The 18,626-nt window shown below is 40.4% G+C and overlaps 1 protein-coding gene across 1 annotated transcript in view; it reads right to left on the reverse strand.

Annotated features, from left to right (window-relative positions):
- Positions 1-18,626, reverse strand: part of LOC103353171 (multiple PDZ domain protein) — a 41,982-nt gene that overhangs the window by 18,687 nt on the left and 4,669 nt on the right. The window contains exons 10-20 of the mRNA XM_008275999.1: positions 18,091-18,304; positions 17,682-17,756; positions 17,017-17,096; positions 16,737-16,883; positions 15,280-15,465; positions 14,928-15,089; positions 14,254-14,463; positions 11,882-12,052; positions 9,776-9,899; positions 7,411-7,609; positions 1,702-2,007 (exon numbers count right to left, since the gene is read on the reverse strand). Of these exons, the coding sequence (XP_008274221.1) occupies positions 1,702-2,007; positions 7,411-7,609; positions 9,776-9,899; positions 11,882-12,052; positions 14,254-14,463; positions 14,928-15,089; positions 15,280-15,465; positions 16,737-16,883; positions 17,017-17,096; positions 17,682-17,756; positions 18,091-18,304 (1,874 nt within the window). The remainder of the gene's footprint in view (positions 1-1,701; positions 2,008-7,410; positions 7,610-9,775; positions 9,900-11,881; positions 12,053-14,253; positions 14,464-14,927; positions 15,090-15,279; positions 15,466-16,736; positions 16,884-17,016; positions 17,097-17,681; positions 17,757-18,090; positions 18,305-18,626) is intronic.

Consider the following 18,626-nt stretch of genomic DNA (forward strand, 5'->3'; position numbering starts at 1 on the left):
TGACTGGAAAAGTTAGTGAGAATCACCAACATAACTGATATACATAATTGATTCCAAATTCTATACATTTATTGATAACTCTCTGGACGTAAACGTCCAGAAAATGTGCATTTAGTTACAGTAATAATAACGTAAATTGGAATTAAAACAGTTAGCTGATTGATTGGTGTAGTTGATGTAAAGAAAATATGTTGGCCATAATTTTGCAACCTGACATAATTTTCCAAGTTAATTACCCAGGTACAAAACATTTGTCATTGTAGATTCTCCATGAGAATCTGCATCTTTTTGCTACTTTGTGTCATGTAAAATAAATTAAATGTCTTTGAGTGAAGAAAATGTTTCCCACAATTTTCAGATCATTTATAGTCAAATCAAAAAACTTTTATTGATTAACCTTTAGTCAATAAAAATATTAGTTGCTGCCCTCGCTCTGTATGCTAAATATCATTTGACAACATCACACGAGCAGAACTGATGTGGCTACTAGGATATATGGGCGTACTCTGTTTTTTTTTTTTAAGGCATGACATATTGTGACATATGGCCAATAGCGACTTATACTGGTGGGCCTTGAGAAGATACACTGATTTAGGCACAAATAGCCTTGAAAACACACATTTTCTGCCAGTGAGGACACAGCAAGGAAGTGTCTTCGTGTGTGTGTGTGTGTGTGTGTGTGTGTGTGTGTGGGTGTGCGTGCTTGTGTGTTAACACATACTATATACAGTATCTCTGTATATATACACACTGTGTGCGAGCGTGCAAGAAAGAGGTAGAAAAGGAGAGAATTTTTCATGAATATGTTTAACGTTGGAGGGCTGTAATAAGCCCATGGATGTGAGTGATAGTGGTGCTATCTGCACAGCAGGAGCCTATAGCCAGTTAAGTTACAGAAGAGGGCAGAACAAATGGTTCCACCAGGGCTGAAAGAGAGCAGCCAGGAGAGGGGGATAGGACCCAGGCAGAGAGGAGGAGGAGGAGAAGGAAAATGAGGTGAAGAGAAAAAGACCAGAGCAAGATGACTGAGGGTGTGAGAGAGATGAAAGACAGATGTAGGCACACACAGAGAAAGAGACAAAGGCAATGTATCGAAAGATAAGAGCGAAGAAAAGGCTGCAGAGAGAAATGGGAGAGAGGGAGGGAGGAGAAATGCAGAGGCACGAAGATGGAGTGAAAGCAGGGACAGACAGAAGCGAAACAATTCATTTTCGCTGACAGTCAGCACTGAGATCCATAAGCGAACAGCTAAATATAACTCAGAGATTCAACATTCAGAGAGGCTTTTTGCTTTTACCACGGAGAAGAATGGAGAAGAGAAAATACGGACTGGAAGAGACTCACACTGAGCTGGTTGCACACCGAAACACAATGTTTCCTCATGGATACGGTTAATTAGAGTGTCAGATAATAACTCAGATCATTAGTGTGACTTAAGCTGCTGAGTGACTGAGTGATGTGTTACAGTAATGAAACCATAGCTGCTATAAAAATCAAAAGCCTAAGGTTAACACATTAAAGAACACAAAACGTATAGCCATTTCATAGTGGGAAGTCTCTGCAGCAAACATATCAACTTGTAATAAAGCAGGAGCCTTGAAGTCTAATAAACCCTTAGACAGGTTTATCTTGCACTCTGGGGCCTGACTAGGGATTAGGTGGCCATAAATAATAAGCTGAGACCTCTGGATCTTATATTACCTTGAGTCTGAGGCTGGGGTGATGGTGGGTACTGTGGCTGAGCCTTTGGATGGAGCTTTGAATGAAGCAGAAGCTCTGACTGCGGCTGGATCTGGAGTTGCTGCTTTCAATTTGACCGAGGCAGACGGTCTAAGCATGGACAAGGCCGAGGGACTGGAGGACCTGGGTGGGTCGGATGGAGGCTCCGGAGAAGGAGTTAGCTGGGTGGGTGATGGAGAGGCGCTGTCTGTTGGGATTGATGCCAGAGGAGGCAAACACAGACGAGTGCGGTGGTCATCCACCTGATGGGCTGGGACAAAGGTTATACTGAAGGTTGGGGGTTTGGGGGAAAAGAAGATATGGGGTGGGGTGAAGACATTGTAAATATTAATCATTTCAGTTTTCACTATGTTTTCACTGCTGCACATTTATTTTACCACCAAACAATGAGTAATAGAATAGCAAAAGAATGACGACGACGATACAATACAAGTGAATGATTTCTACACAGAATAAATTAAACCTGAAGCGAGTAGGAGAATAATGGCATGTTATGGTTTAAATGAATGGTAATTTTGGAAAATTACTTTTATTCACTGTCTTATCAAGATTAGATAAGAAGATTAATAACGCTCGTGTCGGTGCAGTGAATCTGAAGATACCTCCTGTAACTTAGCTAAGCATTAAAACTCAGCACAGGGGGAGACATCCACCGTGGTTCTCTTCAAAGGTACAAAAGCTGACAAATTAAGACATTTTATCTTGTTCTTTTAGTTCATACAAAATCTTTTTTTTTTTTTTTTTAATATGCGGGTCTTTATCTTGGCTGGATGTGGTGACTTCTAGTGGAAAGCAAGTAAGTTTATTTTCTAAAATCCCAAGGCTCTATCTGCTATTATCTAAAAAAAAATATGAATCATGCAATTTGGCTTCGGTGACAATCTATATGTCAAAGAGGCATATGAGGAAATGTTTTAAAACTAAATAGTTTTCACAAACATTAGAAACTGATTAGCAACTACAAATGTCCTTTTTTTTAAATCACACAACTAGACAGCACAAAACAATAAACAGCCCCTGAAACTACTCTCCTGCATGTCGAATGTTATTCAGAGTTTGAATGTATGGATGTGCCCCACTCCATGAAGAAAAATGGAAAAAAAAGACAAGAAAGAGTTTTTGTTTTGTACTGGCCCACATCTATCTAAGCTGTGGTGTAAGAGACGTCAAGGACATCATTAAAGCCTCCCTCCATCACACCTCCATTTTTTTCCTCATTACATAATGTGACGCGACAGGCAGAAATGGTGTTTGAATCGGCTAAAAGAGACGATTTCTCTGTTTCATTCAGGGTGGTGGATTGAATATGGAGGTCTGTTACGCTAAGCTGTTGTGACTGAGCCATGCGGACAGCCTGTCTTGTCTCAAAAGAGGCAGTTTGATAGTGACAAGCCTTCACCCTTCTATGTGTCTTATTCTGAGGCTGCCAAAGCAACTCATCTGCCTCCACTCGCTCTTAGTTTGTCTGAAGTGCTGTCAGGAGGAGGCAGTGTGAGCATGTGTGTGTGGATGAGTGCTGTTTGTGCGCGTGTGCGCATGTGTGGAGAGAGACAAAATGCATGTGTGTGTTCATCGGTGTGTGCATCTATGAGAGCCTCTTTAAAGTGCTCTTTTATTCAGAAGCACACTGTTCAAGGTGAGATGAGTGATGAATTATTCAGAGATATTTCCCATAGCAGGAAAAAGGTGTTTTTGGAGGTTAGACCATTGAAAGGCTGTGTATTTGTGTGTTAATGTGTGTACGTGCGTGCCCGTAAAAGCAAAAGAGAGAGAGAGAGAGAGAGAGCAAGAGAGAGAGAGGAGGGGAGGGAGAAAGAGACACTGAGGTTGAAAGAAAGTGAGTGGGTGTTTTGCAGGGCAGCGGGTTGGTGGAGGTGGAGCACATCTCCAATCAGCCAAACAAGCATTGTCAATGTGGAGCCATAACTGCTGATGTTAGAACAAGTAATAATTTACCCAATTTCCCCTCAGGCAATCTTTAAAATTTCATCATCTAATCTAATCTAACATGACTGTAGTGCCTCAGTCAGCTATGACTGCGGCATCAAAAACAAGGTGATAATGGAGATCCGAAGTGAGACAAGATCGTTTATAGGTGATGAAGCAGTGAAAGTCATGTTTGTAACTACAGAGAGCAAGTCTTTATATTTATGATGTACATATACTCACTCATTGGAGTCACACTGACTGTCAAGATCTGCTTGGGTAGATCTAAACAAAAGTGAGCGGTATTCGATTACTTTTTCAGCGTTTGACTGTTCTCTACATTCCCAAAAGGCCTTTCTACGTTCTCTTGAAAGCAATAACGATAGCTTTCTTGTTTTTCCAGCAAAGATGTGTTTAAACTGTAACATGACAGAATTGCACATGAACGCAATATGAATACCTGCGCCAAATAACCGACTGGAATCTATTTTAAATGCGTCGTGCACGTCCTACTTTAACCCCCCGGGGTCCCTACAGTCAGGAAAGTCTGGAAAAGCACTCAGTTGATACTTGAGGTTGTTACCTGAGGCCTTGAGCTACAAGTTTGAAGAAGCCAAGTACACCTCCATAGTTTTTATGTGTGTTGAATAAAATGAATAAAATATTTTGAATTCAAATTACGGTTAATTTTGTAAATAGTATTTATAATATCGCGTGGCACTAAAGTGGCATACATATTCAGATGACCCCAGAGGGTTAGAGTGGGGCCAAATGCAGGGCCTTGTTTGGTGTCATAAGTTAGAGTCTCACAGTGTTTTTTAAGGAACTAAGACCTTTTAGGTTCCAAAAGTTCTTACAACCCCAGAATTTGGAAACAGCAAGGACACCAGGATATGTATAATTTTTGTACCAAACACAATTGGCTACAATATACCCACCAGAAATCTAGTAATAGCTTATTGTAAAAGCAGAACACTGTGTAGTGGTGAAAGTTTGCATTGAGGTGATGTGTTGTTGTGTTTATCTTCATACATATATATATATATATTTAGATAATAAAGTGGAATGAAAGTGATTTCATACAGACATTAGAACAATTACACAACTTCAAAATCCGTAAATTGTTTTTGATGTTATGTCACAGATTTAATTATATTCATCTCTAGTGGTGCACAACCAAAACACAATTTAAGTGGGAGTGTGGAAGGCTGGGAATCATTATGAGCAAGTATTATGGATAGATTGTGTTTAAATATCATCGACCTACTCTGGCAAAAAGTAAAACCATATTTGGTTAAAGCACCTGAATTTTTGATATCTCTTATGGGGGGATTCAAAGAACACTGACATCCCCTTCATTTTTTAATGCCTTATTGTTTAGTAGATTTATTTCTAAATTGATAAAATTGAAATGATCTCCCTCTAACTGCTCTCATTAACCCATAATGATGAAGTGAAAACATGTTTAGAGATTTTTGCAAATGAATTAAATCTCTCGTTTACAGAAGTATTCAGACCCTCAGTTCAGTAATCTGTAAGAATCCCTTTGGCAGCAACTACAGCTTTGGTTTGTACTAAGCTTTGCACACCTGGATTTGGACAGTTTATCCTTTTCTTCTGAGTAGATCCTCTCAAGCTCCTTCAGATTGGATTGGAAGTGTTTGTGTGAACTGTCATCTTTAGGTCTCTCCACAGATGCAGTGTGGGGTTTAAGCCTGGGCTTTGGTTGGGCCACTCAAGGACACTGTCAAGACACAGTCAAGACACTTGCCACTCGACTGTTGTCTTGAGTGTGCGCTTCAGGTCATCGTCCTTCTGAAAGGGGAGCCATTGCCCCAGTGTCGGGTCACTTGCACTCGGGACCGCTTTCTATTTGGCAGCATTTATCCTTCTATCAGCTCTGAACAGTCAGCCCTGTCGCCACCGCTGAGAAAAACCCACTTTGCATGATGTTGTTACCACCATGCTTCACCACAGGGATGATATTAGTGTTGAGCAGTCCTGGTGTTTACCAGACACAGTGCTCAGAGCTGTGCCAGAGAATCATAGCAGATGATCTGTTTCCTTTAGTCTGTTAAATGATACTCAGAAAAACCCCTATGTGGGCTGTCGTAAGTTTTTTCAGTCGAGAGTGGCTTTGGTCTGCTTACTCTATCATAAAAGCCTGATCTCTGCAAGGGACTTCTGAAGCTGATAAAGTGACCATTCTCGCTGACTTTGCGTCTTGAGGATATTTACAGCAAACAGGACACAGTTGACCAACGATTTTCAGTGTTGCAGCTAAAGCGCTGTTTTATAAATGAATATTTTCAGCTTTTGATTTTTATGCAAATACATGTTTTGCCGTTGTCATTATGGGTTATTGAGTGCAGATTTACTGACAAAAATGTCAATTTTATTCATGTAAACTCACATGCATTTCATTTTTTGACTTTAGAAAATTCCATGCGGTTTGATGGTTAAGCTACCTTTAAATGATATACAATCCTTAGGTGTATTAACTTGTAAATACATGTATTACTTGATTTTAATATGAATAGTTGTAGTATTCAGGTAGACACAGGCTGTGAATAATAATCACAACACATTTCTTACACAAAATAATTACAGGGATGAGAAACCTGAGAGAACACAGTTTGCTTGTAGCTAAAGCAGCAATATAATGCAGTAATTGGATTTGTAAAGTATTGCATTGATTTTTATGGCAATGTTTTTAATGGGTAGAATAGAATCAAAAATATATAAAATCAAAGCATTCCAACCTTTGATCTGTTTTACAGTTTGCTGGCCAACTTGAACCCCTTTTTTTCTCAAACTTTGCTGCTTCTGCATTCACTTCTCTCCGTCTTTGTAGGGCAGAGCTGTCCACTCATACAGGCGTTATTCATGTTTATGTATGGTCTGTTCTAAGGACTGTGTGGGCACGTACAGTCTGCAGTCTTTGATCTGATTGTTTTGCTGCATTAAGATCAGACAGCTACATCTTTATCACTTTTAGTGGTTAATTTGCGGTGGCGCCGCTCAACTTCAACCTAAGCTGAGGTCTAATTGGCCAGAATAAGTAACGTCTGTGTGGTTGGTGTGAGTGTACAGGCTCTTCAAGTCATTAACATCACATGCGTTAATTTCATAGCAGATAATTTAGCTTGTCAAAACAGGAGAAGCACGTAAGCACTAATGACATTGATGATGGCTCTATTCTATTAAAGTGTCCCTGTAAGCCATCGCTGTAGCAGCACGTATGCACCATAGTCTACCACGACCCACAAACTGAGACAACTAAACAGAACTCATTCATTTTAATATTTACACCTGTGATTTTCCTATGGTGTTTACACTACTTTTTATCGTATAGAATGCTGGAAATACAACTGCTTGCTTTATATATCTATATCTATAACTACACTATATATATATGTGTGTGTGTGTGTGTTTCCTAACAAAATTACAACATATTTAGTGTTGTAGTGTACTCAATGATGTCATGTTACACTTCAGATCCATATTTCATTTTCTACAACAGCTAAGAAATCTGAAGGTTCAAGCGTTCAAATAGCACTTGACCCATTGTAAAGTGGATGACACACCGCGTTGCACATCTCGCCACCCAGTACTTTTAGACAGGTGAAGTAGAGGGAGTTCTGTGATTTAAACGCCCTTAAGAGCTTTCACAGAGTTGTTGTGTGAACCGCACCGTGATGTAACATATAATGTAATGCTATGGGGCAGAGACTGTCTCCTCACCTCATCTCTGGCCCTATGACAGAGTGTCTGCGGAGCATGGCCCTGGCCTTGGCGTTAGTCAGGTTGGAGGTAGTTTCTCCGTTGATGGCCATGATGGCGTCCCCCACCCCTAGCCTTCCATCCTGGCTAACAGAGCCCCCCTGGACCACACTGCGCACCAGCATGCCTGAGCCGTCCTTGATAGCACTCACCGACATCCCTGCCAACACGCACACGACACATAAACACACACGAAGCGCGCGCGTGCGCACACACACACACACACACACACACACACACACACACACAAGCACAGGTGAGTGGAGGGTTGGCTAAGGCTGGTATGAATCCCTGCCAAACAGAGACAGTCGCCCAAACAAACACCTGACAGTGGCATAATCAGCATAATCAAGGCAGACACTAGGCAGATTAGCACACAAACATGGCTACACATGCTTGACATTTACACAGCATCATCCTTCAGAGTCAGTCACATAAGGTGCATAAACAGAATCACACACACTCACGCCCACAAAGGGCAGAGGGCACAGGTGACTAGAGGGGTAACACATGCCAGTCGCACAAACACCTGACTTTGGCATTATCAATTTGGACACTAGGTGGATTACACAAACACTTCATTAATGCAAACAGGCAAAGGCAGGTAAATCAGGCATCACACACTTACGTGCACACCTCATGCACACACACATATACACACTGCAGACAGGAAAGGCTGCGACAAATTAGGTCGTCTGGTCTACAGTGCTGCATACTACATTGGTATCTAATGACAACGGACATCCACAACACTATGGTCGTACATAATTTGAAGATGATCAAAGAAATGACTGTGCTTATTTTTGATCATATAAATAGTTTATTGTTTTTTTTCTTTTACATTCAAATTACAATACAATCATAGTGCCTGGAATACAATCAACTGGAGACACAGCTACTGGCTCTGACAGGTCAAACAGAGGACACACATTTCAAAGACATTAGAGGAATTTTGAAGAAATTATGCTGAAAGTTTCTAAATCCAAAAGGTGTTGAATTACTACAACAGCATCAAAATACATTTTACTATTACAAACTCTCTTATAAGAATGTTTAGAGTAATTTATGGTAAACTCCCACATGACAATTTCTACATGAAAATCTATTTGTTTCGACCTCAACAAAACTTTTTTAAAGTATCAAAGACTTTAGTAAGCACAACAGGTTCACACCAATGGGTTCACAGCGTTCAAGAAGACGCAAAAACTACACAGACTGCTTATAGTCATGTTTTAGATGAGCAAGGCAAGAAAAAAAAGACCACATTTTAGTCCATCAAACCTTTTTCTTTAACAACCTGCTCTAAAAGCCATCCAGACCCTGTAGTACAAACCAACCATACACTGTACGTACATGTCTCATCTCCAAGATTGGGCATAAAGTCATAGGTATGGATAATATTGTACATGGCACCTAATATTTGGAAGAAGGTAAAAGCAGCACAAACAGATATGTACTACATTGCCATTGATCTTAAAAATTCCCTCATATTCAAGCCAAATGTTTACATACTGTTACTCTGCAGCTGAAGCTTTTGTTCCAAATCAAATACATTTAGATTTTCAAAACCAAAAACAAACAAAATCTGTAAACCCTCCACATTTGGATTTCAAGAAGACAATGCTTCATTAAATATCCCAGCAAGAGGACCTACAATATTTGAAACTGATGAAAACCAAAGAATGCAGTGATACACAGAGTGTAGGTTATGACCTTGATTTTCTCTATGTGAACATTTACATAATTTCAAACTTTCACACACACACACACACACACACACACACACACACACACACACACACACACACACACACACAAAACACACAAGTAGTGTGGTGCCTTATTAGAGCACGTTTCCAGAATATAAATGAGGTGGATTCCTAATGCTTTGCATAGCGCCCTTAGACAAGGGTGCAGAATCGCCTTGCACCCTGTTGTTTCCATGTCATGTTTGAATCGCCAGACATTGGACTTGCTCTTGGAGCCGTTAAGACAAAGTACACTCAACACTGGAGTATAAAAAATATATATTTCGACCAACATTCAAATAAATATATATTCACTGTTTTTGTGTTATCTCTTGATATTCTTTAACTGTTCATTCATCCTCTTACTAGCTTCTCACCCAAACACACACACACACATCCAGTAAACACACACACACACACACACAGATTATCATTTCCTCTCTCAGGTACGAAGAACACACTTCACCACTCCTCTTCAGGGCAGTCGTCATCACCACCTCTGATTAGTGTCATTATCGCCATGCCTGTGACGTACACACACCAAGACACCATCACCATGAGAAAGACGGAGAACATACCAAGGCTACGGTTGCCCCGGACAACAGTGATTGTCTTCTCAAAGCTGGTGCGGGGGGGCAGAGGTGGGGCTTGCTGCCTGTCGTCATCTTCCATGATGCCAAAACGGTGACGTAGTCGGTTTTCCTAAGACAAATACAACAGGGTGCATGAGTAAGGAGGTGATTAAGGGGCGGTGACAAAGGCATAAAACAAAAATGACGGTTCTTCAGTTGTGCTAATGGCTCTGTGAAGCCGCACAGTGGTGTCTTGAGCTACATTAGATGATAGGATAGGTTTACCATGTTTACTGTCTTGGTTGAGCATGCTAGCATTCTAACATGTGGTAATTAGCTGTGAACACCGAGTACAGCTGAGGCTGACAGAAACATCAATACTTACCAGGGATTTGGTAGGAACCCAAAGTATTGAACAAATTGTAAGTTTGACCTCCATTAATTGTTAGGGGATTTAAAGTATTACCAGCCATCCTCTTGGAACAATAAATACCTGTTCCATAATTTTGCAGTGATCAATCAAGTAGATGTTTTGAGTTTTGACTAAATAAATGAAAACAGGTAATAGAGCAATAGTGCGAGGGTCATCAAAATCATTAGAATTCACCCTTTGAGAAGTTAACATCTGCAGCAACTTTAATAAGCACTTGTTCAGTATCTGTCAAGACATTTCACAACACTCTGAATCAATGTCAACCTGATGATAGTGCTAAAGAAAAAACAAGGAGGTCACCAAAATCAATAGGATTCATCCTTTGTGGAATGTAATTGTCTGGAGAAAATGTATTTGCAACCCATCCAATAGTTGTTAAGATATTTTCAGTCTGCACCATAGTGGTGGAGCTGAGCAGCCAACAGACCAAAAAAAAAAAAAAGAAATGAAGAGTGAATACGTACAGCATCTGCAATTTGCAACTTCTAGAAAAGTAATTATTGTAAAAAATAAACTGGTGCCGAAGTCCTAAATTATCATTACAGCCATAAAGCTTCTTGTGTGAAACAAAAATTGTTTCAGACAACCATTAACTCTCTAGGGGGAAGGCCTTTGGAGTAATTCTGAAATGTAAAACATGCAGAAAGGTAGGCTTCTTATGTCCCCCGGGCACTTCACAAAGAAAAAGGGCAATGGGGAGATCTTCTTTGAATCTTCACATAAAGTACAAGCAGCACTGAAGTTCTGAAGATACCTTTGCAACAAGCCTGTCTTTGATGAGAACACTGTGACACTTGCTCTGAGTCGATGTGTGTGTGTATGTGTGAGACACATTGATGCAGAACTGCACGTCCTTGTACCAGACCATGTGCCAATGTCATGCAAGCAGTAAGCACTTTCCATTGAGAGGCAATTGTTGGTAATTAAGCAAAAGCGAGTACAAAAGGCTGCCTCAATAGCACCGAGTTGAGGCCACAATGCAGTAACACGTCTTTGACACTGAGCACTTTCTCTATGCCTGACCCAGTGATACTGATACAGCCAGCTCTAAGCTCCCCACTATAGAGCACGGACGAAGGGAACAGACACTGACACGCTAATCTCCTTTAGAGTGGCTAAAATGGCTACCCACAGAATCTCAGGTTTGCATGGTAATGAGCAATGCTCCCTGTGTGACAGGCTGCAAGATGCAGACTACTGTTGTGTTACTGTAACTGTCACAGCAAAGATGTTTCCCGCTGAGTCTAAAGCATTATGCAAACACTCATTTACAAGAATCCTGATAGATGATTGTGCATGATTGTACAACAAAGAAGGGTATTCTTCTGAAGTTCAAGAACCACATAATACATTTTAAACTTGTGAATTCTGACAAATTTTGACACCAAGAATGTTTTCATTCCAGATCTGTCCTCTGTACACAAAACTGGTGCTGTGAAAATGAATCGGACAAATGGCCCAGCATTTCTTAAAAAATGTTTAAACAGTTCTGACCTTTAGTTTTGATGTTGGTATTTGTCGAGCCAGATATTAGAAACAGAAATGCCTCTCATGCGCACCAAAGTTCAGTTCTTTTTTCTAGCCAAAAATAAGCGAGTATAAAGTATTTTTCAAAAACAGTCCAACAAAAAAAAAGTAGTTTGGAGTGCCAGTACCAAATTTTGTGCTGTATGACCTACCGTGAAGCACAGTTGGTTGATCCTGTTGTCCTCGGAGTTGCGAGTGGTGGTGTTGATGTTAGCCTCAGCTGCTTCAGCTAACAAGCTGACCTGAGTGTGGCTGTCGGTGTCATCGCATGAAGCCCGTGCGCTCCTCTCTGAGATGGGTGTCAAACCGCCACACAGTTCCAGCTGAGGATACAATATTCCAAATTTGAACGTTAGGACTTTGGAAAAAAAAGAAAAATGTCTGTGTGCTTCAAAACTGTGTAAAATTCACATTAAAGCAAACAGGCTAAAGGAGGTGACTGTAAATTAGACACCCTGCACTCCTCTCTCCTTCTCCCTCCATCTGTAGTGTGGTTGAGCATTGTGTTCATCTCTCAGCTGCATTAAAAATTCAGAAGGCCTGTAACTGGATTCTCTGTTCCTTGTTACTAAGCCACAGTCCACAACAAAAAGGAGAAGAAATAATGTACTTTTCAAGAGGAAGTATACATTTAGGCAATTATCTCGCATATCTGCAGAAATACAAATCAGTTTTTTATGAAGTCCTAAAAAAGGAAAAAGAAAAATCTCTTTAAATTTTAAGGTTGAATTTATAGTGTATGTTGCAGTTCATCATAATTATGTGTCAGAACGCATTTTACAGTTGTGCACAGGGAACCGTGTGATAAATATTATCAGTAGTAAATATCTTTTTAATGTCTGCATATTTGTACCATTGTGATTAATGTTCATAATTTGTCAGGTATTTCATTTGCATAATTAGCCATTCTTGTTGAGTTAAACTGTTCACCTGTAAATATATTTAAGTGCTTTTAAAGAAAATGTATTTAAAGAACATCTAGTGTACAAGTAAGCTGCTGTGCAATAATAATTTGACATTACATCACCCTACAATAGCTGTATTATTTGAAAGTTGAGCTGTGGAATATTTGATCTACTGTATAATAAAATGCAAATAGGTTAAATAGGCTACATTAAAGGTTTTTCCCCAAAGTTCAACTGTAATGCAATAGCAGTGAAAACACCCTTCATTAGAGAGATTCCGTATCTTTATTCTTTCAACATTTTGTTTGTTTGGCTTTATTTTTGATGATAAATTCAATCCTCCTGGGCATGGATGATGTCAATGTTGCACAAATCTGAGGAAAGATGTTCTTCCATTCTTTACAGATGATTTTTTCAGCTTTGCTTGAGGGGTTATATTGCTCTGTCTTCTACTTTAAAACACTCCAAAGGTGTTGTATTGAATTCAAGTCCAGGGGCATACTTGGCCAGGTCATAGGTTTCACCTTTTTCTTTTATGAAAACTCTTGTGTGATTGCAGCAGTGTGAGACCATTGTCATGTTGGGAAATTCTTCCCCCGCCAAGCCTTGTGGGACTGAAGAGTCATATATTCAGTATTTTGTCACACAAACTTGCATTCACAGAGCCATCTATAAATCATCATCATTTGCTTTGAATATCCTACGCTTTTGCACTCGTGCAGCCCCTTAACAGCGTGCGCCCTCCATTATGTTTCACAGTTTGCATAGGCCAGTCACAATTGTGGTCTGGGTCAGATCCACATCAAACATGCTGGACGAAATCTGATCCAAATAATGTGATTGTGGTTTTATCTGACCAAAGAATGTATTGCAAATATTCATCAGCCTTCTTTTCATGTTCTTTGGCAACGTTTAACCTTGCAGCTTTGTGCTTTTTTGTGTGCAGCAGTTTTCTTTTTGGACACTGTGTGTAGAGGCTTACTTCATGCAATGTCCTTCACAGTGTTTGACCAGTCTTCCAAACACCAGTTTCCACAGATAATCCTCGAAGCATTTACTCATCTGTTTACCTGTCTTTGCAAGGTTGTGTAAAGAGTGAACTATGCGTAGTATAATTTCGAGATGACAACCACTGCACCTTTAGTTATGAGTAGCATGGCTTTTCTTAAACAGCCTGCTGATGTTGTTGTATCTTCAATCATTAGTTATTTTTATTTAACCTTTATTTTACCAGGTAAGTTAATTGAGAACTGGTTCTCATTTTCAATAATGACCTGGTAAGACCTGATAAATTGTGAAGCCTCACAATCTGGTTTCTTAATTGTTTAGGTACTTCCTTACCACAAGGGGCCATGTTGCATTAGACACAATTTTGACTTTTGTTACATTGAGGCTGTATTTTAACAGTCTGTTTTAAATTATACAAAAGATTAAATACTTTACATGTCAATACTGCAGTGATACAGTTTTGAGTCATTCAACATTTTTTTGATAGAGCACAGAGGTGTAGTCAGGTTTGGGATGTTTACTGGATGCAATTCCACATTTCTAAAAAAAAAAAAAGAAAAAAAAGAAAAAGAAAATAATACTGATATTAATTTAAATTCATCTTTACATACCGGCAGGGGTTTGGCAACACCAATGCGGACAGTGCCATAGCCAGTGGACTTTAGGACATGCACAGCATAATCCAGGCTGGAGCCTTCTAGGTCAGTTTCATTAACAAACATGAGTCGATCACCAGGTAGAAGGCGACCATCTCGATCGGCTACACCTCCAGGCACCAAGGACCGGATTACCAGAACTGTCTTGGTGGCATCTTCTGGATCCTACAGTTAAACACAAGATGAAGGTAATGGTTTACTGAAACAGACACAAAAAATGTGAGAAAACAGATACATTGTTAAGCAAAATGAGATGATGATGAATGCAAGTAAACAACACAATAAAAGTGGCTAATTAACACATGAAAAGGAAATGGATTGGTTTGTTTCGCAGAGGGGCAACCAGCCACAGTTATTATTTCTTTATAGCTTGAAAGCTTTAGCATTGATTTTTCGCTCAAAAGGTGTTTTATTCTAAAATTTTTAAACAGAAACTGACAGAGCACTTTTCATTCTCAGCAGTTTAACACACAAATATACAGAATACAAGAATTCTCCCTGCAGAATACACAAGTCCATCTATCCATTTTCTTCGTGCTCACCCTATCCGACCCAACACCGATATTCTTAGACTGCAGTCTATTCCAGTCTGGTCTATTTGCAGAAAGGCCCAGGGGCATGTCTCTTACCTGGTAGTCCAGGATACTGAAGCCCAGTCCCAACTCGCCTTTCTCCAGCTCGACCACCTGAGCCTCTCTCTCCCACATGGCCAGAGGAGGTGACATGGGGGGCACGCCACGCTTGGTGATGTCCTCAGCTGTAGGACAGGGAATGACACAGCCCTGGTCCAACTGGGACACATGGAGAAGAGAAAGAGGACACAGAAAGTAGACTGATTTACAAGAGGAGAGCATGTCAGTGTCATTTTTTAATATGTAAAAATAATAAATCTAATGTAGTTTATATTGTTTATAAAGGAAACAATTTCCCCATTAATGCTTAATCTCCTTAATTCACCTCTTCTTCAGGTTTTGTCCTCACCTTATCATTGAACTCAGCCAGCAGTTCTTTCAAGGTGAGACAGACATCATCATCCTCTTCCGCATCGCTGTCCGGAACTGACGGGGGTAAAATGCGAGAGCATACCAGGTATACGTGCATTGGCAGTTCCTTCAGAATATTGACCACTTCCTTATGTGTTTCTCCAATGAGAGGGATCCCATTCACCTGCCAGGAAGACACAAAAGAGATATATGTAGCATTTCTAAAATAGATATTCCTATGCCTGTAGGTTCTGAAAAATATGTGACACATGTATAACACACACCTGTACTGTTCACCTAAGATAGAGAATGTACATAATTTTTACTTGAAAATAACAATATTAGTACTGCAAATTATCTTCTACTTGTCAATGACTGTAACTCTGTTTAGTTGCGTGTGTGAGTCTTCATTAAAAAAAAATCTAGTAGACAGCCCTGTTAATATATATTTTATAACAAAATTTCAGTTTTTGGGTATCAAGGAGCAATTAGTGGCCACAGAACATGGAGTCACAGCAGGTCATGAACAACTGTTGCAGGCATGGTTGGCCACCCTCAGTCTGCTTCTGTCAGAGATTTCTTTCTGCTGAAAGGGAGTTTTTTCCTCCCTACTGTTGCCGATTAGTTGCTCAAGGAAGTATCGCTAGGTTTCTCTCGATAATTGTATGGTCTTAAACTATGCAAAGTGTCCTGAGATGACTTGTGTGGTGATTTGGCTCTATAAATAAAGCTGAATTGAAATTGAATTAAAGCTGAAGGCGGCAACTAAAGTGAGTGAGGCTCATTTGAAAACAGAGATGAACAATGGTTTTTGCCACGCTCTTGTTATCTGAAGGAAATCAAAGGGTTGAGCTGCAACACAGATGTCGCCTTGTGCCCCTCAAAGATACGAAAGACAGAAGCCAGTCTGCACTGTGTTCTATATAGCCACTTAAGCAACTGCAATTTGTCCAAGAGTTTCATCAGACCGCTCATCTTGGTGACTGATTCATGTGGGTGCATGAACTTGCCCACTCGAGGGGGAGGAGGGGAAGCTCTTTCAAACAGCACAGACATTTATGCACAAAGGCACACATTCTAACACCTACCATCTTATGACTTGCTTACTATTGTTGAGCAAAAGCACTGAACTATATTGTAGGGTTTGAGTAAAAAATCTGTTTTCTGTTGTCTGTTGTTGTTGTGTAGACCTTCAAACATGCCGGATACCTCCCACTTTTATTCAAGCACTGCTTGAATAAAGAACTGGAAACAGGAATGAAAATATGGTACTGTGAACAAAAAAAAAATGCGGGAACCTTTCGATTAGTCATCTGTGTAGATCCCACAGATATGGCAAAATCCCACACAGATCATATCTTAATTCAGTTTACAGGATCTGATATTTTTATCAAATAAGTAAAGGATAGGTTGCAGAACAGTTGGCTGAAAGAGTCTGCAGTATCCATGAGCTACCTCCAATATCTGGTCTCCAGCGAAAATCTTGCCACTTTGGCCAACAGGGCCCTCAGGCAAGATGGAACACAGGTAGTGATGTCCTGCCCGAGCCTCCAAACTGATGCCCAAACCACTTGTCTCAGTGAAACGCTCCAGCTGACAAACCTAAAACAGACGGAGACGGGGGAAAATAAATGGTGGGATAACAAAAAAAAAACAAAAAAAAGTTTAGTGAGTAAGAGTGGTAGAGTTTCTTTCTGTATTATACTCAGTGTTTATTCATTACAGAGGGACGTACAATCACTTCGTATCGGGGTCCGACTGCATGCTGCCACTTCTTCCTCAGATTTTCCTCCTCAGCTGGAGTAAGTTTCACACCTGTAAAATGTGCACACACACTTCATATCACATATTAACACACATGAACCAGGGGACACACACACTCATTCACAATATTCCAAACCCCAGATGATCCAATTAATAATGACTGGGATCCAATGTGAAAACATCACCCTGGCTGTATTATAGAGAAAAGACAACATAATTCTCCATGTTGCAAAGCAGGGTGTCAACAGACGGGCGCACACACACATACACCCACACCACAGGCACGCACGCATGCATATTCACATCCACCATCTTGTGATTTCTTGGCAAACGAATGGTTTCTCATTCATTTAATACAGCCTCACAGCAATCAGGGCTTATTTGACTGTGCTCTCTAATCAAGCCCAAAAATTCCTGTCTAAATAAAGCCATATATGCAGGCAGGGTGAGAGACAAATCATCTGGAATGAGCTGAATGAGTTGGATAAACACATGATTGCACAATACTATAAATAGACTCCCATCAAAGAGCATGCTTCACTGGCACATTGCTGTTCCCCGAGTCCAATCAGCATATCAGACTAAGTCCCATGATCCAGTTCCAGACTGCAGTGCAGTATGGGAAGGGGAGCTTACCGGTTCTGGAATCATGTCGGGGTCGTCTGTTGGCGTATGCTGCTCGCCGGGAGATTTCACGCAGAGAGCAGATTCCTGGGAGACAGAGGAACACATTTGAGCACCAAAGCGAGGATCCAAATAGACACGTAGGCAGATACACACTTGGGTTATTAAAAGAAAATGTTTTTCCCAGCAAGCATTTGAAAGGAGACAACATGCAAAGTTCACTATTGGCCCAAAGAAGCACCAACATTTGTAGTCACAATTTTACTTCTGATTTAACTCAACAGTGGAGTTAACTCTTGTGGATGATTACTTGCATTACAAGTTTATGCTGGGGCTAACATCAACATGCTCTCTGTTTGCTCAGTCACTGCAAAACTGGTTCACTCATGATACCATTTAGTCCTTTCTCAGCACACAGCACCTGTCTCTTGAATTTTGTTGAGGCCCACTCTGTAGGGATTGCCCTCATGGAAGCTGTGGGAGTGTCGGAGGGGTTGCAGAGGGGGTACTGGGGGCAGGATGTGACTCAGGCGCACTGCTTTCCTCAGCAACTTCAGTCTGACCAGGGGGCCTGTCCTCCTCAGCACTTCCATGGCACGCTGTTCACTGCAGCCCTGCAGGCTCACCCCATCGACCTGCAGGAGGGGAACAAGAGATTTAAGGGCAGGGAGCGAGGGAAAATAGCAACGGCGAAGGCGCAGGTATGATAGGATGGAAGTAAAGTTTTGGTGGATGGTATAAAGGTAAGAAAACAACAGTTAGATTATATATCAATGTAAATAAAAATAAATCAGAAGTAATCAAAAGCTAGAATAGGATGGAAACCGTTGGGAAAAAAACAAGAGAATATGGCTGGATTGGTGTGTATAAAACTATCAAAAGTTATAAATCTTGCACATTTTGAGAATCAGCAGAGAATATATTTTAGACAACAAGGTATTTGACTTCAAAGACAGC

The sequence above is a fragment of the Stegastes partitus genome, unplaced genomic scaffold, assembly GCF_000690725.1.
Source record: "Stegastes partitus isolate 25-593 unplaced genomic scaffold, Stegastes_partitus-1.0.2 Scaffold63, whole genome shotgun sequence".
Lineage (NCBI taxonomy): Eukaryota > Metazoa > Chordata > Actinopteri > Pomacentridae > Stegastes > Stegastes partitus.